The 24,624-nt window shown below is 40.2% G+C and overlaps 1 protein-coding gene across 3 annotated transcripts in view; it reads left to right on the top strand.

Moving 5' to 3' along the window:
• The window catches only part of rgs6 (regulator of G protein signaling 6), a 154,255-nt gene that overhangs the window by 12,633 nt on the left and 116,998 nt on the right, over nucleotides 1–24,624 (top strand). For all 3 annotated transcript variants that reach the window (XM_039741164.1, XM_039741166.1, XM_039741167.1), the window contains exon 2: nucleotides 15,078–15,181. In XM_039741164.1, the coding sequence (XP_039597098.1) occupies nucleotides 15,095–15,181 (87 nt within the window). In that variant the 5' untranslated portion in view covers nucleotides 15,078–15,094. The remainder of the gene's footprint in view (nucleotides 1–15,077; nucleotides 15,182–24,624) is intronic.

Raw genomic sequence — 24,624 nt, 5'->3', positions numbered from 1 at the left:
ATGTCCTGTTCAGGGATATTTCCAGCCTTTGGTCCAGTGCTGCCAAGTTAGGCTGTGGACTCTTTGACCCTGTAGGTAATCAAAATGGCAGAATGAATGCATGAATTAATGACTATGGATTTCAAATAATCATAGGCACTCATTTAAATTTATGTTGCACACAGGACTAATTGTACCTCGTAAAGTCACTGACATGCCATATTTACTGCATATACAGAATGTTCAAATACTCTAGAAAAAAAGGAATAAAACAAAATAGTAGCCCATAGATCCTCTTTTGTTTTCTGGTCACACTGCCCCCCCATCAAGAATCTTTTCTCCAAATCACCCAGAATTCCTGATGGAAAGGCACTAGCAGGTAGAAGCCATTTCTATCTCAGCCTGAGGCTTAACGTAAACATTCAAAGAGTTGCTTCCTAGTTCAGGGTATGTCTTACAAAGTCGTCGTTGTGATTTTGTTTTGTTTATAATGTTTTACTCCTGTTTAAAGGTGTATTTATAAATGATTATTTAAGTAGTATGTTTTCTTATGATGCAGAGTCCAATTCTGATGTTAGTTTTTTGTGTTGCTTTTGTTTTGATACAGTTCATCCTTATTTGCATCTTTTTTCAACACCACTGTATTTTTAATATGTCAGGTCAGTGGCTGTGATATGTCAGCAGTGCAACAGCATAAAGGTTACTCTGGATACTTCCTCCAAATTTAGGTCTGGCAGATTTTCCCTTTGACGTTTTCTTTTTCAACCTTAGTCTTCCTCGTATTCAATTCTATGGCTACGTTATTTTGACCACAAATTAGAGGTTTGTTTTGGCTTGACATTGGTCCAATTGGTCCGATTTCCTGGTTAATAACTTGTTGTGTTCCCATCTTACCTTTCATCTTCTGGTCTTCCGTTAAAATCACAAAACAGTCATGGGGCCATTTCAGTGCAGCTCCCTCTAGCAACCTGTTGTGCCAATGCATACAGTGCCCACATCAATTTGTTGAGTACTAAGGCTTATGTTATGCACTGCAGGAAATTTATAATTCAGGAGTCAATGCAGTATTATCTTTATATAGAGCTATTATATAGTGCCCTTCATATTTCTTACATAGAGCTTTTGATAGCTATCTAAAATTTAAGGCCTTTCTGTCTTCAGAATAGTAACCACAATACCCAAAGAAAATGATGTGAACATAAGAAAACAGAGCAACTTCCACGCACAGCGGCTTCAGGTCTGAGTGCCACTACAATGTATGTTAATGTTTCATTAATGCTGCTTATGTGCAGACAAATGTGTGATGTGGTTAATGACTATATATTTATATTGTAACAATTACAAAATGAATTGTAATCCAACAGTTACACATTAAACTAAATTATTTAAGTTACAACAAATCAGCTATAAAATTATCATGATTATATTACACTAAAATAACTATAAGCCACATAATTAAATTCTAATCATAAATGACATTAATTAAATGTCTACACCATTAAAAATTACATTAGTTAAATAACAGACAATTATAAATTAAATTAATTACATTCAAATGTGATTAACTGGATTGCCATTCAATAAATTATTTGAATGTTCCACATAATAAATGGCTAATTTCAAGATAAACGTAAGTAGTAATTAGACACAATGCACGTCGTATTTGGTTTTTTTCCCCCTCCTTTCCCAATATAGTCACTTTAACCCAGTCATGCCATTCTGAATTACTGACTTCAAACTTGTCTCTAAAGACGACTGGCAGGCTGTCAAAATCCACGAAGCACATCTGTCAGTTTTGCAGTTTACTCTCTACCTCACTGGAGAGACTTTGTTTATTCTGTTACTGTAGCCACATAAGCCACTTACTAACATTTATTTACAGCGCATCCGGAAAGTATTCACAGCGCATCACTTTTTCCACATTTTGTTATGTTACAGCCTTATTCCAAAATGGATTGAATTCATTTTTTTCCTCAGAATTCTACACACAACACCCCATAATGACAACGTGAAAAAAGTTTACTTGAGGTTTTTGCAAATTTATTAAAAATAAAAAAACTGAGAAATCACATGTACTTAACTATTCACAGTCTTTGCTCAATACTTTGTCGATGCACCTTTGGCAGCAATTACAGCCTCAAGTCTTTTTGAATATGATGCCACAAGCTTGGCACACCTATCCTTGGCCAGTTTCGCCCATTCCTCTTTGCAGCACCTCTCAAGCTACATCAGGTTGGATGGGAAGCGTCGGTGCACAGCCATTTTAAGATCTCCCCAGAGATGTTCGATCGGATTCAAGTCTGGGCTCTGGCTGGGCCACTCAAGGACATTCACAGAGTTGTCCTGAAGCCACTCCTTTGATATCTTGGCTGTGTGCTTAGAGTCGTTGTCCTGCTGAAAGATGAACCGTCGTCCAAGTCTGACGTCAAGAGCGCTCTGGAGCAGGTTTTCATCCAGGATGTCTCTGTACATTGCTGCAGTCATCTTTCCCTTTATCCTGACTAGTCTCCCAGTTCCATCCCCACAGCATGATGCTGCCACCACCATGCTTCACTGTAGGGATGGTATTGGCCTGGTGATGAGCGGTGCCTGGTTTCCTCCAAACGTGACGCCTGGCATTCACACTAAAGAGTTCAATCTTTGTCACATCAGACCAGAGAATTTTGTTTCTCATGGTCTGAGAGTCCTTCAGGTGTCTTTTGGCAAACTCCAGGCGGGCTGCCATGTGCCTTTTACTAAGGAGTGGCTTCCGTCTGGCCACTCTACCATACAGGCCTGATTGGTGGATTGCTACAGAGATGGTTGTCCTTCTGGAAGGTTCTCTTCTCTCCACAGAGGACCTCTGGAGCTCTGACAGAGTGACCATCAGGTTCTTGGTCATCTCCCTGACTAAGGCCCTTCTCCCCCGATCCCTCAGTTTAGATGGCCGGCCAGCTCTAGGAAGAGTCCTGGTGGTTTCAAACTTCTTCCACTTACGGATGATGGAGGCCACTGTGCTCATTGGGACCTTCAAAGCAGCAGAGATTTTTCTGTAACCTTCCCCAGATTTGTGCCTCGAGACAATCCTGTCTCGGAGGTCTACAGACAATTCCTTTGACTTCATGCTTGGTTTGTGCTCTGACATGAACTGTGAACTGTGGGACCTTATATAGACAGGTGTGTGCCTTTCCAAATCATGTCCAATCAGCTGAATTTACCACAGGTGGACTCCAATTAAGCTGCAGAAACATCTCAAGGATGATCAGGGGAAACAGGATGCACCTGAGCTCAATTTGGAGCTTCATGGCAAAGGCTGTGAATACTTATGTACATGTCCTTTATAAATTTTTTATTTTTAATAAATTTGCAAAAATCTCAAGTAAACTTTTTTCATGTTGTCATTATGGGGTGTTGTGTGTAGAATTCTGAGGAAAATAATGAATTTAATCCATTTTGGAATAAGGCTGTAACATAACAAAAAGTGATGCGCTGTGAATACTTTCCGGATGCACTGTATGTAGAACACTTTCATGTTTAAATGTAGCTCAAAGTGGTTTACAATAGCAACTGATAAATCAAGAGCATTAACAATTAACAAGAACAATTTTTTAGGGACTTTTTGTAAAATTGCAGAAATGAGAAATTAAAAAAAAGTCTAAACAACAGCCGGGGTGGGTGGTATGGCCAAAATGACGATAAAAATTAAATTATGATAATTACAGCATATATCACAATAAACATGCATGTACTTTTCAAACTGAATCCTGTTCAAGTGCTTCTGCTGACCCAGTTTCATAGGTTAACAGTAATGTAATGTTTCTTTTCATTAGGACCATTTTAATCAAGTGAAGTAAATCCAAAATATCTGTACTTTGCAAACTAATAAAAAGGATAACTGAGCAAGAAATTAACATATACTGCACATGCCTTTTAAGACAAAGAGCCTTGGAAAATGTGAACTGTATAGACTATACAAACAAAACAAGACCAACTATAAAAAGGACGCATTAAAGAGCTATTCTTCCAAAGTCCTCTGGTTTCTCACTGAACAAAAAACAAGCAAGTCTAACTAGACTTTAAGATTGCCTTTCAAAACCCCATTATAAACATAAAGAAAAACTAAACAAAGACAAACCAAAGAAAATGTCCTTCTTTACTGACTGAATCCCACCTCATCAAAAGCGATCAAACCAAGCCCTACAACCCAGGCAACTGAAGAAAGCTTTTCACACTTGTCACCCAACTGAAATGAAGTGATCTCAAGAGCATACTTTTCAGTTTTCAAAATCTTCATTCTACAGAAATCAATCTTAGCAGACCATTTTTTTTAAAAAAAGATTCTAATGAAGAAATATCCTTATTTGTACCAAACAAAACATCTTTTATTCCATGACTTTCTGGCCTTGTATATACTGTATGTAGCATTTCAACATGCATGGATCAACAATAATGCTTAATCTTACTTATGTTCTACATACTTTTACAAAAACTCTGTGCTGCACCTTACCATTTGGTGCCCTAAGCTTATTGTGCTTATTTTGCTCTTTGGTTCTTGCTGGGCTACCTTTTAATTATTATCATAGTTTTGTGGAAAATATCTGCACATATACATCATCCATCCATCCATTTTCCAACCCGCTGAATCCGAACACAGGGTCACGGGGGTCTGCTGGAGCCAATCCCAGCCAACACAGGGCGCAAGGCAGGAACCAATCCCGGGCAGGGCGCCAACCCTGCACCGCAGACATATACATCACATCACATATTTAGTTTTTGTTGACAGTACAGGATAATTGTCATTGGTTTTGTAGTACTTTTATTTTCATCATTTTTTTCCATTTCTAAATAATTTTTAGTTGCTCATTTGTTTAAACATTTGCAAAATGCATATCTGTGCATTCTACAGTTTAAAGTGTACTAATGGGATGAGTTTGAACTGACCCCTTCAAAAACTGATTGTTTTTTTCCCCATCAAAAGGTAAAACTATGTAAAGTTCTGTCATCATGCTATACAGCATATGAAATATAATGTAACAACTGGAGATACAGAGGAGGAAAGACTGACGCACAGACAAAAGCAGCCATTTAATATTCTTAGAAAGGAACTTGTACTGTTAGCCTCAGAAGACACCACTCATCCTCTTCAAGGGGGACTGCTGTCCTCACAAGCCTTTGAGCCAAGCTGGCCACCTTCTTTGCTTTGCTGGGTCCAAGCCAAGCCGTCTGACCTACCGTGCCATTCATCACACCTCATTTTAAGTTAATTCATCACAAACACAGCTCTCCCCCTTACCCCTGTGCAGTTTCACCTAATGTCCGCTCACAGGCCGACTTGCTAAGTTACAAAGAAAAATACAAATTTTAACATTCACAAAACAAAAGTAGCTGGAGCCCTACTGCCATCCATTTCCACTGTCCATGATTATTGTTATAGAATTCATTTTCTGTAATGTTTTAATATAAATTGAATCACTGAAATAAACAAATTGTCAGTTTTAGGACATTTAGGTCATACACCATTTGTATAAATTCTAATTTAGCTATAGCAAACTGATGCCTGTGTGGACTTTTATCTCCACATATGTACCAGTATATGCTACTCTGTGTCAGAAAGACAAATTCACAACATTAAAAATGATATCTGAAAATTTCTACCGGTGTTCCACATAACCCTAAAGACTATGGTAAGATGGCTATGGAGGTCAGGAAAATTCAAGCTCCAGCAGAGGAGGAAGATGGAGAAAATAAACTTGCAGGATCTATGCCAAAACAGCACCCCCCAAATATAGAAACATGTGTCCACATTTATTCATAACAGGAATATAAAACGTCTTGTAGAGCTTCCTCCCAGCATCACAATCTGCTCCGTAATTTGGCTGAACACTGGAAACAGAAAACACACAAAAGGAGTGATTAGCAACTAATCTGTGGAACAATTGCACTTAATGACAACAGCAGATCATCAAACGAGGAAGAAAAAAAGAAAAAGCCAAATTGAATAGGCAAGTTTTTTTTTTTCAAACATACTATCCTGATGTATATTGAATGGGAAAGTATTCCAGATACTTGCTGCCCAAAATCAAAAAGCAGTCTTACTAGTTCTTTTATGCTGTACATTTGAAATAAAAAGCAATCCAGTGCTAGAGAAGCTTGAATGTACGAAAACATGCTCTTCAAAGTGCATGCAGGGACTAACATTGTTCAGAGCTTTTACAAACAATTAATAATATTTTGAAATACACCCTAAAGGACACAGGCAGCAAGGACAATGATCCTTCAAGTGGTGTAATGTTTTGGATGTTTTTTTTTTTTTTTTTTTTTATACGAGTTTCCAGCTCTGTCCCGTTTTAAAGTAACTGCCTGGATGCAATGTAGTAAATCCTTTCATAATTTTGAAAATGTTAATCATCCGTCCATCCATCCATCATCCAACCCGCTATAATCTAACTACAGGGTCATGGAGGTCTGCTGGAGCCAATCCCAGCCAACACAGGGCGCAAGGCAGAAAACAAACCCCGGGCACGGCACCAGCCCACCACAGGGCACACACACACACAGACACACACCAAGCACACACTTAGGACAATTTAGAAAATGGCAATCATGTCAATTCTTAAAGGAATACACTAATCAAAAATGGTATTTTTTATGTTAAATACCTTATATAGTTCGTATGGATAGCAGAGAAAAAATGTTAATCTCCAGGTTTGATGAAGAACAGAGCAGATGAACTGTATTCTTTAATTGGAAGCAAGTGGTGAACAACAGCAATATCAAAAAGTCCATGAAACAAATCTTTTGTTACTCGTGTCTCATAATCGACGTCAAGTCATCCTGTGTCATACTCAAAATGTGCAAAATGTGTGCATTTTATGCCAAAATATTATTAAACAAATTCTTTTTGTGAAAGCAGCCCACAACCCAAAAGCCCAAACCATTTTCCTAGCTTCATGGTGTGAACACCAATTTATAATATGCTTCAGATGAAGTAAATAAATATTAATTTTTGAAATATATAGTTTTATTTGTTTCAGATAACACCTTTGCCTTTGGTACTCTGGCCAAGAGCACGTGTGAAAATCATCCATGTTGTGGGCTATTTTTGTTTTCCCAAAGGAATCAAACATGCTCACCATGTCTGCAGGGGTTTCCTCCTGCCACCCAAAGACACACACGTTAGGTTAATTGTTGATGCTAAATCAGCTCTATTGTGTTTGGTATATAGGGATGGGTGTTCACCCAGTGATAGGCTGGCACCCTCTGCTTACTGGAACAGGCTCCAGCTCCCACCATGACCTTGGCCTGGAGTAAGTTTGTTTGACATTCACATGACATTCCTATCCATAGTAATATATATATTGTGGACCACCAGACGGCATACCGCTGACCAAACCTGACAGAGACACATGCAGAGGAACAAATACAAGCCCATGCTTTTATTTTTTTTTTTTTTTCTTTTAGTCCTCATGGGAAATGCCTTCCCACAAGAACAACACAACAAACTTGTCTTCTCTTTCCTCCACTCCTCCAGGCAAGCTTTGTCCACCTCCTCCCAACTCTGGCTCCCCGAGTAGTGTCTGCTGGCTCCTTTTATAACGCACCCAGAAGTTCTCCAGGTGCTCGTTGACCCATGTCCGGCAGCACTACCAGGTGTGGCAGAACAGCTGCACTCCAGGGCTCCCCATGGAACCAAACAAGGCTGCCCCAAACTCCAGTTCTAATGGAGCCTCGCAAGAGTCCAAGGCACCACCGCAACCCTGGGGGGATGCCATCTAGCGCTCCGACGGAATTAATGCTCTGGAAAGGCTCCTTCCCTCATCTAAAGGTTGTTCCACCATGGAGGCACCCTGGCCGTACACCACACTATATATATATATATATATATATATATATATATATATATATATATATATATACACACACACATACATACACTATAAATAAATAAAACACACATCACTCATTAATACAAATCCATCATATATGAGGATATAGATACTGTATATTCATATATATCAAAAACAAAGTAGAAACTAATATAAATGAAAAACAACAATATCTGTCAAGATATCCGACAGAAGTTGGTTTACTTTTTTAAAGTCACCAGCACACACTGCAGAGTTCAAGGAAAGTTGTCTGTAAGTGGTGTGAAAAGAGTGTGAAGGCCACAGGCAGGGGAAACGAAGGCTGCAAATGTAAAACCAAATTACTAAAAAAAAGGTTGCAGAGAAAAAAGCTTTCTAATTTTGCACCTTTATCATTGTATTTCTGTTGTAATCCTAAAAAGGATAAAGTTGTTGTTAGAGTTTGCAAAATGTAAACAACCTTCTCGTTTTTTATTTTTTCACAAGAATAGTTGAAAGTGATTTCTATGTTAAAAACTGCCATCTCGCCAAAATGTACATCCTATCAGATTAAAAATTCTCTAAACATATTTATTAATTATTATCAAAGATTCAAAATATGAAGGTGCAATATAAAGTCAATTAACAATATTACCTAATACAGACAACCAAACAATAATGTGCTATATGATCCGAAGAGCACGATACGTCCACTACAAGGCCTGCAATACTTCGAATTCCATGAATACGGGAGAAAATACCTTGACGTAAAACCGTCCATTAATCCAAAATACAGTATATATTCCACTTACATATGCAAAGAGAACTGTATTTATGTATACATGAGTAACTATTAACCCAGCAGTACTAAATTAATTTAAATTAATCCTGCTATAAAACAACATGCGTATTTCCCGCTATGAAGTCAGTTTGTTAATACTGTACTTAAAATTCTCCTAACTTTCCAACATGTGGTTTAAACTTACAAACTCAAATCACTTACACAACATCTACATTACTAAACGAAGGATGTATATATGCATGGATGCCAGAGGCCAGAAGCAAGCCGTGCACAATACAACCGCCTCCCGAACGCGAACGCACACACCATCGCATTTACAACCTTTGTTTACTAATGTAGATCTCCAAGCCGGGATCCGCCGCCATGGTCACTTCAGCACGCGAATCCGCCGTCGTCACCATCTGGGAACTTGGTGGCGCCGAAAGCACACGCGCACAGCCTGTAAAGTAAACTTGAGGTAAAGAATGCACGCCAACAAGTTGCCATGGTGACATATTTAAACTTGAGGTAGTAGTGACTACTGACAGTGCCAGCAGTCAGTGTTCTCCACTCCACAGTGCCAGCAGTCAGTGTGCTCTAATCCACTGTGCCAGCAGTCAGTGTGGCAGCTGTCAGTGTGGCTTATTTGAATCACATTAGGGTAATTCAGTGTTAAAAGTATGTTCAAATATGATTCCTAACAGCAAACGACTTCTAGGTAACGACACAGCCACAGAAAAACAAAAACGCGACCGGACAAATAAAAACAATGAACGAAGGCGCCTACAACACGCTTCTGAAACACCAGAAGCAAAGGAGTCACGGCTCCAAAAAGAAAGAGCTCAACGATCGGAAATACAAAAACATAACAATTACTTTTCAATTTTAGTTTTAATAAATTGGTTATTTTAGTACAAATATATTTATTTAATTAAATGAAAACTTTCCCAGGACGCCCCCACCCTCCATGATTTTTCATCCCTCCAAAGATCGGAGGGAACAGAAAGTTATTCCCATTCTTGGATTTGCGATTCTTTAGAGAATCAGGAGTTTACTGGTTATTTAAGACGTACGGTTTAAATTACACTTAGTTTAGATATAATTACACAAGACTTTCAAATTTAAAGACGGAAGGTAAATGTCTTCGTGAACACAGAGTACTGCTATTAAATGAAATGCACAGCGGAAAACACTGATTGGTTAAGCCCCAACTCAACAAACCAATCATAAAGCCCAATGCCGTCACTGCGCGCTCTCCTATCTTAGAGAAGGTGACTTAACAACATACCTTTTCAACGTCAGTGGTAAGCTGTAATAAGTCAACTAAAAACAACGTATAGATTGATTCGCGATATAACACGCATTCATGCAGCCACAGCTCTGTTCTGTCTTTTCATTAACGCCTTCATAACTCAACGATTGTTTAGAATGGCACACTTCTTCATTCCACGTCTTTAAACCCGGCCTTTTGGCACTCTTTCATCACAATTATTAACCTAAAAGCAATGCCACCAGCTATTTGTCCAAACTGCAAAGAAGCGTTAAAGACGTGAATTAAGAGCAAGAATCATATTACACCAACTATAGCTCATATACACGATGCCTCTGCTTTTCATAAGAAACATATTCCAGACTCACATCTGAAATGTTTAGGATGTGAAAATACACTGCTAGCCCTGCCAAAGTCAATGATCTCTTAGCCTGTACCAGTTCCAATAAATAAACAAATAACTTTTGGAAATGACAAGTGTTGCCCCTTTAATCAATTGAGGCTGGCGGAAGACCCCTCTAGCTAGTCGTCCAAGGACTTGAAAGCCGACAGTCTTTGCCTAGGGCGCCCTTGGAAACGTGCTGTTGCGTGGGTCACCGATACTAAACCATGAGATTAGTGCAGGGGGCTCTCAAACTCCGTTCCAGTTCCCCCGCCATCGTCACGGCAGGTTTTTGTTTCAATCATACACTGATCTCATTTAATTTGTCTTTTTTTCCCTTTTCACACCCTTCTTATTTATTCGGAACCGCACACCAGTGATTTTTTTACATTTGGAGACATTCACGAAGCAAAAAAAAAAAAAAGTTTAATCATTTTTGTTTCCCTGAGATAATTTGATTTTGTCCAGCAAGGCTAGCAGCCCACCATGTAAGGACACTTACTTTCTCACTAAAGCTTAAAATACTTTACCTTCCCTTGTTGTTTTCCGATTAATTTGCCTTTTCCCATGTAATTTGCTCCCTTAATTGTATACTGATAAAAGCCATCAGCGAATAACACAGTAGACACCTGAGCAAACGACAATGAATGCTGAAAAGCTGCAAGTGCTTTAGCGCCAGATCCAATATCTCATTCTTTCGTAAATTAATTAACCATAACACCTGGAAAAGCAGAATAAAAGCCACGGAGACGATGAAACTTTTAACAACCAAGTTTAAAATATCCTACAACGATTCCCTTGTCACCCATACAAATGCGTGACACATTCTCATAAAACCATACCAAACTTAGATTTGCATCGGTCCCCAAACTGGGCAATGAAGGCTTGCTGAATTGATCGTAAAATTCCATTAAAAACCGACATCGGTGGGAACAAAAACCTGCAGATCCAGAGGGTCCCGAGAAATGAGTGTGAGAACCATTGATTTAGTGGATAAATGTATACTATGCATTAACAGATAGACAGATAGATATAGGTGAAAAGAGGTATTATATACAGTAAAAATTACTCAAAATATGTATAAAAGGTACTACATACATCTTGTAGAAAGAAAGTGTAGCTGTATTTCGATAAGAAAGCATATTACAAATTTGAAAGTGTACAGCTTCAAAAATAGTTTACATTTGTACCGTAGTGGAAATCTCCATAACACTAGTCACGTTGCGTTGTGTGTTTAACCAGCTAATATCTAAAACTACTCTCATGTTAAATGTAATGGAATACTGTAGTTCTGTCGGACGATGTCCTAATAATGCTCACCCGCTCCCCTGACCTCGAGCAGATAGATAAGGGAGGTAAAAAAAATAGAAGGATCTGTGGAGTTACACGCCATCCGCTGTACCTAACTGGTATCTGCAACATCAGGTTACATGTTAACTTAAACCCTCGCTAATAAAAGCACAAGTATTTGTGTGTGTCTGTTATCTGTGTGTTTGATACTACTGTGATTAATACAGTTAGTGAATCACATACATTTATAGTAAGAAAATATATTGAATTTGTTATTCCATCATTTAGCGCATCATAAACATTAACACTGCTTTCACGAATCCCATTCCAAATGGCATATAACTGAGACATATGTATTGCAATTTTCATTCCAACAAGTTGAATATTTGTGGTATTGCATTTTATTACTACAAATGTTTCTGATGTGCCATCTGCTGGAATGACAAAACAAATGTGTTTGATCACTACGTGCTTTACAAAACACATTCCAATAGATGGAGCACTGCACTGCACTGCACTGAAGTCTATATTGATTTTTTAGTTTCCAAACCATCACAGTAGTCCATCTTGATAAAAGAACAAGTGTCTGTGTGTGTCAGCGTGTATCTGGTAGCTATGTTATATGCCATTTGGTATGGGATTCATAAAAGCAGTATTAATATTTGAGGTGCACCAGCTCTTTAAATGAAAAATGCAATGTATTGTATTACTACATGCATTCCAATCAATGGTGCCCTGTGAACGGTAATGCTGAACACATCCAATAGAGAGTAACTGGCGGAAATAACAGAAATCAGCTAATCCATCTTAATAATAGGACAAGTGTCTTTGTGTCTATGCATTTGTATTTCTGTCTCCAGTTGCTACATCTCTGTCATTAAAACAGTTTGCGCATCTTCTACAACTGTAGTAATAAAATGCACTTTATTTGTCACTCTAACAGATGGCGCATCCCAAACATTAACCATGCTTTTATAAATCCCATACTAAATGGCATATTTTAAGTGTATTGATTCATACACTTAGGGGATTAGTCTCTGACAAGTGTGAGAAGTCCCAGACGGGGGTCCCCTCTGATTGCATCAGAAATAAAAAGTTAATAATGTATACATAATTATTAAGTATATGTATATATAAATTCTATATATACTTTATATTTGTATGTATACAGTGAACCCTCGTTTATCGCGGTTAATCCGTTCCAGACTCTACCGCGATAAATGAATTTTATCGTGATGAACAGAGAAGGGGAGTGATAAGCAATCTCTGGAGTTTGTGGTAACATTGCATCTTCAAGTTTGTTTCTGTGTCGAGAAGTTTGCACTTAACAATACAATGTCTGCTAGATGACTTTATGGCGTCTTCAAATGGGCAAAGCCACCTAGAATATTTGCATATAAATCTCAGGTTTATATAGTTAACTCCACTCATTCTGCATATGAAATTGACCAATCTGAAGTCCTCAGGCTTGACTTATTAGGCTGATGACTTTATCCAAGATGACTTGCAACATTTTTTGACAAATACAATTAGTTCAGTTTCTTATGTTCTTCTAATTTGAGCACATGCAGGTGAAGCGGCTTGCTCATGGTCACACATTGTCAGTGCACTACTAAAAACACTATCTTTTTACTGGCACTTTACTGGGTTGTGTGGTTCCTTTTAAAGCCACTGCTTAAATAAAAAAAAAACCATTTAATTTCAGGAAAGCTACTTTGTGTATTAAATTGTATCTTTGGTTTTTGAAAAATTTCCTGATATATCAATAAAACATAAATCTTTAATGTATAATAGACTAGAAGGTTACAGCAGATCAAGAAAACCTGGACCTAGCCTGTATGCTTAACTTTTAAAAATCATGAACCTTTTGATATTATCTCTTTATGGCTGTTTATGACAGATCTGTGACAGATCTAAATAAATAAAATTTATTTCTGGAATCTTCATGTGGATAGTATTTTTGGTTCCTTATGACATTATTTTTAAGAACCACTTTGGCATCTTTCTTTTCAAGAGTGTAGTAGGATTTGAACTTATATCCAAAATGTTTGAGGTCCAGTTTCTTAATCACTACACCACATTGTCTATTATCAAAGTCTCTCAATAACTGAAAAGTAGATTTTTTCACGTGTATCCTGTGTTGAAAAAAAAAAAAACAGTTTCTAATTTTAAAACTGCTAGGTGCATGACTAGCACTCAGTGTATCATCAAGGCTTAATAAGTACAGTAACAGCACATGAGGATGTTTAAATTAACATTTTAGAAGTAGTGGTGTGATATTCCCAACCACTACAAACCCTGCCTTGATCTAACTTTTGGGTTGTGGAGGATGGAGCCTATCCCAGCAGCATCAGGTGAAGGCAGTAAAAATCCTGTGCTTAGATGGGGTGTCAATTCATTACACACTACTAAAAATCCTGGTTCTTTAATGGCACTTTACTGGAATGTGTACCAGTAGAGCCATTGTTTGTCAAAGAGCTGTTTCATGCAGGGAAGGCTTTTTTGAGCTTTGAAAAGGTTTTTACTCTGTGGACAAAACATCTTCAATGTGTTTCTCAGCCTGTTCTACAGAGTGGCATATGAGACGTCAAGATAACCTGAACATGGTCTGTGTTATTGTAAGCAGTAAGTGTTCCGTTAACATCATAAACCCATTGGCAGTTTCACAGATCTGTTACCATCTATTCATGGCTCTTTGTGTTGCCTGTTATGCATCTAAATAAATAAAGTTTCTTTCTGGAGCCTTCATGGGGATAGCTCTTTTGGGAATCAAAATGGTTTCATTGTGGCATCACTCTGAAGAACCACTCTGGCACCTGTATTTTAAGAGTACAGCAGGTGAGGACCCACTTCTGCAAATGTGTGTGTGTTTGCCAGTACAAGAACCTAAATAGGCACATTTTCAGATGTTGGAAAAAAGCATAGCATAAACAACAAACAAGAAAGAAAGAAAGAAAGAAAGATAGAAAGAATGAAATAAAGAAAGAAAGAAAAGTGACACAGGGAGAGCGTGCAAACTCTGTACACATAGACATTCAGGGGCTAAGCACTGGGCCACTTTTCACTGAGAATGCTTAATCCAATTATAGGGTCATAAAGCAAGGCAGGTACAAGCTCGGAATGAGGGTCGATTGGTTCAGGGTTCAAACCCAATGTTCTGAAGCTGTGTGCTATATAAGCCCATGTATTAATTTATTATTTAATACAGATGAATGTATTAATGTAATTAATAGGAAGACAAATAGCTTTTTTATCATAAGTGCAGTTTAATGACTAATGACTTGTTTGTGGAGTAGAAATAGAGCTGCTTGACATTGTGAAAGGCACTATATAAAGGAGACAACTGCCTGCCCGACCGCCCGTCCGGCACTCCGGTGCCCACACGGCTCTACTAATGAGGGTTTCAGGCACAGAAGCAGCAGTCTCTGGGCATTGGTTGTGCTCATTAGACTGCAGTAAATCCTGCGAAGGCATTAACGGGGCGACGCTGTGCCCGCCTTCGCTGCTGAAAGTCGGCTTTATTGATGGCTTAAAGGCTTTACTCCTCTGCAGGTTGGCAGACGGAAGGCATGGCGCGGGAAGCCAAAGACGAGGAAGGTGCCGTGGGCGCTGCGGACCCCGAGGACGACTCGCCTAACGCGATTGTCTTCAGAAAGGTAAAGTCGTGCGGTTTTATTTATTTATTTTTATTTTATTGCTTGTGTTTCCTTTGTGTCTCCTCTCAGCATCCCCGCACTTCGTTCTGCTTCTTTTAGCAGAAGTGTGATGCCTCAAGGGATGCCAGCATCGTGCCGATGCATATGCGCTCTGGTGTGAAAAGTGTTCTGCTGGCAGTTGGAAGAGTCTTGTGTGACCGCGGGATGTTCTTTAAATTTTCAAACACAAAGCATTCCCGTTACCTTTCGGGGTGCGCGCACTTCGTGCGCCTAGTGGACTCCAAAGATACCCCCAACACAACACCCCCCCCTCCCGGTACTTTCTCCCTACAAACACTGGAAGCCCCCCTTGAACTGGGAACCCCGCGTCTTTCAGGCAAACGGTGCGATGAGATCAGCTAGTTACGAGCTAACCTTCTGAGCTCCGTCTCTTTTGTAAGCTTTCTTTGGCTTTCCAATGGTCCTTTATGCCCTGGCCGTCGCAGTCCTTCTTCCAGATGGCAGCTTTTATCATGGCTTACATTTTTCTCTACTGAGCGATGCGTTGTTAAAAGTTTTGTGGAATGTGTGAGAACTGCGAGCATATGGCAGACATTCCTCCTGAGTTTTACTTTCCAAAGGATTGCATCGGTTTGCATTAAAATAATAATAATTAGTGAGTTTAAGAAAACACCGGTTATCCCTGGTGGGGCAGGCGACCGTGCCTGGCACCCTGGTTTGCTTTTAGTCGCCTTTGTGGATTTGTCAGGTTTTTTTGGACTGTCACCTGTTACATCTCTCCCACAGCTCTGAATTGGGTGCAGTGACTGTCCGCAGTGGGAGGGGGGCACTTCATTGATGACAAACTCAAATTGATTAGCAGGACTGGTCCTTGGGCTGCAGAAGTAAGCTGAAAAAGAACAGCAATGGGATGAGGGGGAGTGGGTGGGTGGTCAGATGTTGTTTCAGTAAATGGAAACGACTGCAACCTACTTACAGTATATATAAAGCATTTTACAAAAAGACTAAGAAGCCACTTTATGTGATAAAAACAATTGTGATTAGTAATCAATGTCATGGGGTGAACTGCTTAAACCTGCCATGAATGATACAAGACCACTTATAGTGTTCAACCAAAGATAAGAAACAACCGATACATTGCTGTGGTCAGTGAGACTAATTCCTTCAGTTATATGTATGCATAGTCATATATATATGTGTATATAGTCATTAACATACTCACTATAGTCATAGTTATGTTCATGTTCATTTACACATGTCATGTACATTTACATATCCATTCGTAACTACATCTGCATATAGTTATAGTTACAAATACTGCACATAGTTATATACAGTCAGTACATGAATATGAAAATACAGTATACCATACAGATACATAGCCATTTAAATAAATATAGTCTACACCATGTTATTATAATCATAGTTACATGCATATTCTCTACAAAGTTATATTCATTTACTGTACTTGTACTTAAATATGTGCATATATATGTATATATATAGATGCATACTGTAATCATATGAATACAGTGTATAAAGTGTTGTTAACATATACATTTATATGCACATAATTACAGTTAAACGCATGTACACATACATGTACTACACATAGTCACATACAGAACATGTGCATATACACAGACACGCATACACAATTACATCTACATAATCATAGGTAAATACATATACTGTACTATATGTAGGCATATACTGTCCCTGTGCACATACATACTGTATATACAATAAATATAGTTATATAAACATATATATATAGTCATTAACATTCACCAACACATTTACATATTGTGAGCACCAGTGTGTGTTCTTGTGTCACCAACAGTGTAATAAAAACAAGACAAGCAAAAAATGTGTCACACATTTTCTTACATGAAATGAAAGTGCAAGGGGAAGAATTAACAACAGGTGACAATACAGTATACTGAAAACAAGAATCAGCATCCTGTAGTCCCCATGGGTCTGGTTTCATAAACTTTGAACCCCTGGCTACCAATGGTGTGGAAGTCTTGGGTACTATTTCCGGTGCCTGTGTCTCTCTCCTTCTTACCTCCTGTCCTCCAGGAAATTCTCGTACCCCCAGATCTACATTTAGTTTTGCTAGGAAGGTGGCCATAACTGGAGAGGGCTTTGGGTCTTGCTGGCCTCACATTGGGAATGAGGGTTAGGTCTCAACTTTAACAGAAACACCAGCCTAGAGGTCCCTCTAGTGGCCACATGCTCTGTTCAAGGCACTCATAAGGCTACACATTACTAGCAAGGCTGTCCATTTCATATAAAGGGCATCACACAACTCCATGTATTCTTGTGCTTAGTCATGGAACCTTTCGTGGTAAGCCAGGCTTTTCTCTTGCACCTTGTCATTCCATTTAATCAAAGGTCAGGTATGCCTAGCAACTGATGGGTTCCAAGCCCTCCAGCAATCAGGAGGTGCCATGCCTGACGTTGTCATCCAGTAAGTGGGTTGTACAGAAACTTAAGGTTATGCATTCCACTAAATGGAGATACCTGCCCTCTGCATTTGAGAAAGATTGCTGAATGCCACTATGCTATGTGTCAATTCTCCCAGTTACTGTAGCAGTCAATGTCTTATATCTGTCCAGGCCATGTATTACACATGGGAAAAATGTCTTTGTCTGGCTACCATTGCTGGTACCCACATATCTTCTTGTCATTTACGTGTCTACCATAATATAAATTCTATGTGTTTGGCTTGCTATATAAAGCCAATTGATAAGCGGCTGTGGTGGATAGTCAGGGCCCTTACCAGGTGAGAATGCCTCAATAATAGAAGGACCGAGAGAGAAAACAGGCACAGGACATTACTTCCCCTGGAGTGCTAGATGGCAGCTCCCATGGGTTGCTGTGGTGCCTTGGATTCCTACATGGCTTCATGGGAATTGGAGCTCTGCACAGCCCTGTTTGGATTGCGAGCCCTACTTTGTTGAGTTTCACCTCACCTGGAAGTGCTTCTGGACTATGCTAAAGGGCCACCGGAATTACTCCCATGTGCAGGATAAAAGAAGCCTGCTGCCACTTCTTAAGGAGCCAGATTTGTGAGGAAGGTAACACAGTTTGCTGGAGGAGGAGTGGAAGCAGAAGGAGACAGTCAAAGATGGATGAAGAATTGCTTTGTACTGGTGCTTATTTATACTTTGTACTATGCTGTGGGAAAAGTTTGGGGAAGAGTTTTCCATCTGTAAATAAGCCTGTGTGCTGAAAAAGAACTTGTGTCTTTATCTGCCTGTGCAGGGTTTGAGGAGCTGGTGCACCCCCTACAGGCCACAGGTGGCATAGTCAATAGGATTTCTGGCTGTCTGCAGACAGTGTTTTTTTTTTCTTGTGGTGCAAGCGCAACTGCACACACAAAGTCTGAACACAATGCACATAATCACCACTCCTGTCCTAATGGGAAAAAGAAGGTCCAGGTGGACCACGAAGGCAGCAAGAGGCCAGTCCATGTCATTGTCTACAGCAAAGGAGCCGACATGGGGAGCATCAGGGTTGTCTGGAAGAGACCAGACAGCTGAGTTCATTTGGAGGTATGTACCATGCCCAGGGCTGGTATTCCCCGGGAGTATAACATGCTTGTCACATGCTCATACCTCCTAGATGGAGACTACATGTATGTCCACTGGTAGTTGAAGAGAGTCCCCAACTATGACAATGGCAGTATGAGCTTGAATGGATCAAACAAAGAAGACCTCTCTCCAGTGCTCTCTCAGAAGGGTCATGTGTCCAGTCCCAGGAAGAGTCTGCAGTGACAGGTGGCCCTTGAACTGCTTGGAGCCTTACCCAAATGACAAAATTCCAAATAGGGAGGAAGGGGTGGTGAATGCTTAAACCACCTACACCGAAGCAGGTAAGGGCTTGGGAAACATGTCCTGGAATCCCACCAGTAAATTGGTAGAGGCAGGATTGGCTGGCCAGGCAGAGAGCCTTCCCAAGCCAGAAGGGCACCCTATAGAGCATGCGCAGGAAAGGTGCAGGTTCAATGGCTCACGGCCGGTGGGTAGGGACGAGCAAGATCCATGTCCACCTCCAGCTGACACAAATAATGATGGTATGGGTGTGCAGGAGCTGGAAAGCCTACCCCAGTCCATACAGTCTCTGTTGCAGATGGTCAATCTCCTGAGACAGATGATTGAGAGTATGGATAGGACGGCCGAAGCGCCCTTGAAGACTGTGCAGGACTACCTAAGGAAGCTTGGAGTATGGTTTTCCACTAAGGTAGATGCAGCGGCACAGGTGAGTGTCTACTGTACCGTAATCAAAAAGTGAACTCTGAACGAATTCCCTCAAGATGTGACATCTGAAGGATGGTGAGTAGACAGATGTACAGCAGTAGAATGTGGGTGTGCTGCCCTTGGTGGTTGGAGAGAAAGAGGGCAGGATAAAACAGAGTAAAACAGACTCACGCCAGAGGCATGTATAAAACCAAGGAACTTATTATTTTTCTTCACCTGTGGGGCAAGTCTCCCCTGTGTCCTACAGGCACAAAACAGTCCCAAAGCACACCACACAAAACACCACACTCTTCTTCTTTAACCACCACTCCTCTCCGTCAAGCTTTGTCTCCCTCCTCCTGACTCTGGCTCCTTGAGTGGTGGCTGCTGGCTCCTTTTATATTCCACCTGGAAGTGCTCCAGGTAGTTAACTGCCGAGTTCCAGATGCACTTCCGGGTGTGGTGAATACACTGCCCATAAGGGCTCAGGAGTCCCAGCTGCAGCACCCCCTGGCGGCGCCTGCAGGACCCAACAAGGCTGCACCCAACTCCAATCCCCATGGAGCCCTATGGGAAACCGAGGCACCGCTCCAACCCAGGGTGAGGTATTGCAAAGTCCATGGCTGCTCCACCTGATATATATATATATATATATATATATTGTGAACGGCACCCGGGCACAGACAGGCGGACATGTTGTTTAAAATCACCACACGTTTATTTAATACAATATTTACAACTAATAACGGTCACAAAGACCCAGTCCAATGGTCACACAGACCCTAATTACGTGCACAAACCCCAAATCCAAAGTCCTGGCCACAATGCCTTTCTTCGGGCCGCCTCCACTCTCCACTGCTTCGTCCTCCTTCCACCCGACTCCAGCCCCGAATGAAGGGAGACGGCCCCTTTTATACAGGACCCGGATGAGCCCCAGGTGTTCCCAGCATTCCTCCTCTAGCCACGCCCCAGCGTGGCGGAAGTGCCGGCTGTTCTCCCGGCAGCTCTCGGTATCCTCCAAAGTCTTCCCCAGCACTTCCTGGTGTGGCGGGAGTGCTGGGGAAACAAGTCCCAAGGCATTGGGGCCTCCTGGCGGTGACCACGGGCCCCTACAGGGAAGGGCTTCCATGCCCTTGACCCGTGGCCCCAAAGCAACCCGGAAGGCAAACCCCGTGATCCAGGCAGGGCTCTGACCCTCTTCCGGTCCCTCCTGGCGTCCGGCCGGGTCATGGCCCCTGGCATCCCTGACAATATATATATATATATATATATATATATATCCATCCATCCATCCATCCATGGATGGATATATATATAACCAAATTACCGTTAGCCTTTGATCACAAAGTGGGCAGGAGGTCCGTATGAAGCCTTGAGCACTTTGGGTACAGCATACTGGAACTATGCTAAGAAAAGGTGCTGGTGCTCCAAGCACAAACTGGAAGAGAGGAGTACATGAGTATATAAATTTGTTTTTGGTCTAGAAAATGTTTTTTTCCATGCTGACTAGGATAATAGAATAAAACCCAAGTTTTTGGCTGGATGGAATTCATAAGGTGTGCAACCAAAAAAGAAAAAGCAAGTAACAAATATACCAGGTGAAATATGTAACAAAGCAGGGTATATGCAATGAGAAAAGTTGAGAGGAGGTGAGAAAACACAGCCATTAGAGAAGATCAAGGGAGAGATTAAAAAGTTAGACGCAGAGAAATATATGATCTCAGGCTGAGAATGAGCTGAGCTTCTTCTGATTTTCTTTGAAATGTGTCTTTGAAGACTTGTGAAAGAACACAAACAGAGACATCAGTGAGGCTATGATCAAGAGATGTGAAGTGTTCTACAATCTGCTTTGTGCGGTCTTTGATCTTAACAGCTCAAATGTGTTCCTTGAAATGGTCTGCTAGCCATCTCTGTGTTTCGCCTCTTCAGATGGCTGGATGTGTCCACAAGAAATGCAGCAAATAAGATTTTTAGACTGGCAAGAGGGCCATTGTTTAATGTGAAATATACCATGGGTATCAGTTACAAGGGTGTTATTGGTCACATATTTGCAAGTGACACCACAGCACCTGTTACTGTTCAAAGTGCCTGGTGGGGAATATACCTCTCTGTTGTGAAGTGAGCTGTGGATGAGAAGTTTCATTTGGTTAGGTAACCAAATAGGTAAATAGGTAAAAAAAATAGGTAAATAAGCAGACTGTTAGGGAAAAAACAGCTGCTGTGGAGTCTGTAAAATGGGGAATATTGATCTGATGACCTTTGGGAGAGACAAAGAGTTGGAGTGGAATGGGAGGACCAGCAAGATGTAGGTTTATTATTGGGGGTCCTCTTAAGAGCGGATGTTACAAGGTCTACTCCTGGCTCGATTGAGAGCCCCATCCACAACATGAGAAGGTATCTTCTATCAATGGAGAAAGTCCTCATGCTGAGCACTTCATTATAGAAGTCACTCTCATCACTACTGAGCTGAAGAGTTTTTAGTGTGTCACATATGGAGGAGCTGTAGAGGAGGTACAGTAACTGTGTGAGTCAGTTGGTTTGTGATAGACAGTGGTATGAAGTTCTTTAAAGTGGATAGAAAGACTGACATCTAAAAATGGCAGAGTTGTGATGAAAATGTCGACTGTAAACCTGAGAGATGGATGAAACTAGCAAATCGGCCAGCAATTGTTGTGGGTGTCTTCTGTATAAGCATGTGATGGTGTTTCATATGAAAAGTGTTGTGATAACCACCAATTCAAAAAAAAGAAACTCTCAAAAAGGGTGTAGGCCAGTGTTTCCCATCCTCAGTCCTGGGGGCCCACTGTCCCTGCAGGTTTTTGTTCCAACCAACTTCTGTTTTTAATTGGACTCCTTGGTTAATTAAGTGCTGTGTTATTTCCCAAATTCTGTGTTTTAGGGACAATGTAGATATACAGTTGTGCTTGAAAGTTTGTGAACCCTTTAGAATTTTCTATATTTCGGCATAAATATGACCTAAAACATCATCAGATTTTCACTCAAGTCCAAAAAGTAGATAAAGAGAAACCAGTTAAACAAATGAGACACAAGTATTATACTTGGTCATTTATTTATTAAGGAAAATGATCGAATATTACATATTTGTGAGTGGCAAAAGTATGTGAACCTTTGCTTTCAGTATCTGGTGTGACTCCCCTTTGCAGCAATAACTACAACTAAATGCTTCTGGTAACTTTTGATCATTCCTGCACACCGGCTTGAAGGAAGTTTAGCCCATTCCTCCGTACAGAACAGCTTCAACTCTGGGATGTTGGTGGGTTTCCTCACATTAACTGCTCGCTTCAGGTCCTTCCACAACATTTCAATTGGATTAAGGTCAGGACTTTGACTTGGCCATTCCAAAACATTAACTTTATTCTTCTTTAACCATTTTTGGTAGAACGACTTGCGTGCTTAGGGTCGTTGTCTTGCTGCATGACCCACCTTCTCTTGAGATTCAGTTCATGGACAGATGTCCTGACATTTTCCTTTAGAATTCTCGGATATAATTCAGAATTCATTGTTCCATCAATGAAGGCAAGCTGTCCTGGCCCAGATGAAGCAAAACAGGCACAAACCATGATACTACCACCACCATGTTTCACAGATGGGATAAGGTTCTTATGCTGGAATGCAGTGTTTTCCTTTCTCCAAACATAACGCTTTTCATTTAAACCAACAAGTTCTATTTTGGTCTTATCCGTCCACAAAACATTCTTCCAATAGCCTTCTGGTTTGTCCATGTGATCTTTAGCAAACTGCAGATGAGCAGCAGTGTTTTTTTAGAGAGCAGTTGCTTTCTCCTTGCAACCCTGCCATGCACACCATTGTTGTTCAGTGTTCTCCTGATGGTGGACTCATGAACATTAGCCAATGTGAGAGAGGCCTTCAGTTGCTTAGAAGCTACACTGGGGTCCTTTGTGACCTCGCCGACTATTACACTTCTTGCTCTTGGAGTGATCTTTGTTGGTCGACCACTCCTGGGGAGGGTAACAATGGTCTTGAATTTCCTCCATTTGTACACAATCTGTCTGACTGTGGATTGGTGGAGTCCAAACTCTTTAGAGATGGTGTTGTAACCTTTTCCAGCCTGATGAGCATCAACAACTCTTTTTGTGAGGTCCATAAATCTCCTTTGTTCGTGCCATGATACACTTCCACAAACATGTGTTGTGAAGAGCTGACTTTGATAGATCCCTGTTCTTTAAATAACACAGGGTGTCTACTCACACCTGATTATCATCACATTGGTTGAAAACACCTGACTCGAATTTCACCTTCAAACTAACTGCTAATCCTGGAGGTTCACATACTTTTGCCACTCACAAATATGTAATATTCGATCATTTTCCTTAATAAATAAATGACCAAGTATAATACTTTTGTCTCATTTGTTTAACTGGTTTCTCTTTATCTACTTTTAGGACTTGAGTGAAAATCTGATGATGTTTTAGGTCATATTTATGCAGAAATATAAAAAATTCTAAAGGGTTCACAAACTTTCAAGCACAACTGTTCATGGGATACTGTAGTGTACCTGTTTTTACTTAATACAGAGAGATAACTATATAACACTCTAGAGACATGGTATGGTACAGTAAACTTTTAATTTGTAAGAAAACAGTACAGTACCAGCAGCACAGTCACATTGTATACAAGAGACATGAGATATGCTTGTAGTGTGCGGGAAGATGTTGCATTCGCTACATCCCATTCTTCAATTGGGATTTCTGAACTGTTATATATGGGCATATATGTGGTTGGATGTTGCCCAAACAGACATTATGCTGCACATAGCTGTATTATAAAATGATCTAATAAAGTTATTGTGGATGGAAAATGTTTAAAATGGAAAAGGTGTCTTAAATGTATCTGTTTTAGTATGAACTAGAATTAATGGAATACTCCATTCAAAAATTATTATTTTTTCATATGTTACGTACCTCATGTAGTTTGTAGCAGTGGGTGAGAAAAATGTTTAATCTCATATCTTTGTGAAGAATGGCCATGACAAAGTTTCTGATAGAATGGGACCCAATGGTGATCAACATCAGACAACACCAAATAATATAAAAAACATTCATGAAAAAATTTCACATCACTTGTGTTTCATAATTCACATATCAACTTATCCAGCTGTATGCTCTCAATGTGCACACCACATGTGCTTTTCATGCCTTAGAATTGAAGACAGGCTTC

Source organism: Polypterus senegalus, chromosome 18, assembly GCF_016835505.1.
Source record: "Polypterus senegalus isolate Bchr_013 chromosome 18, ASM1683550v1, whole genome shotgun sequence".
Lineage (NCBI taxonomy): Eukaryota > Metazoa > Chordata > Cladistia > Polypteriformes > Polypteridae > Polypterus > Polypterus senegalus.
The sequence above is the reverse complement of the archived record's forward strand: the minus strand, read 5'-3'. Positions and strand labels throughout refer to the sequence as shown.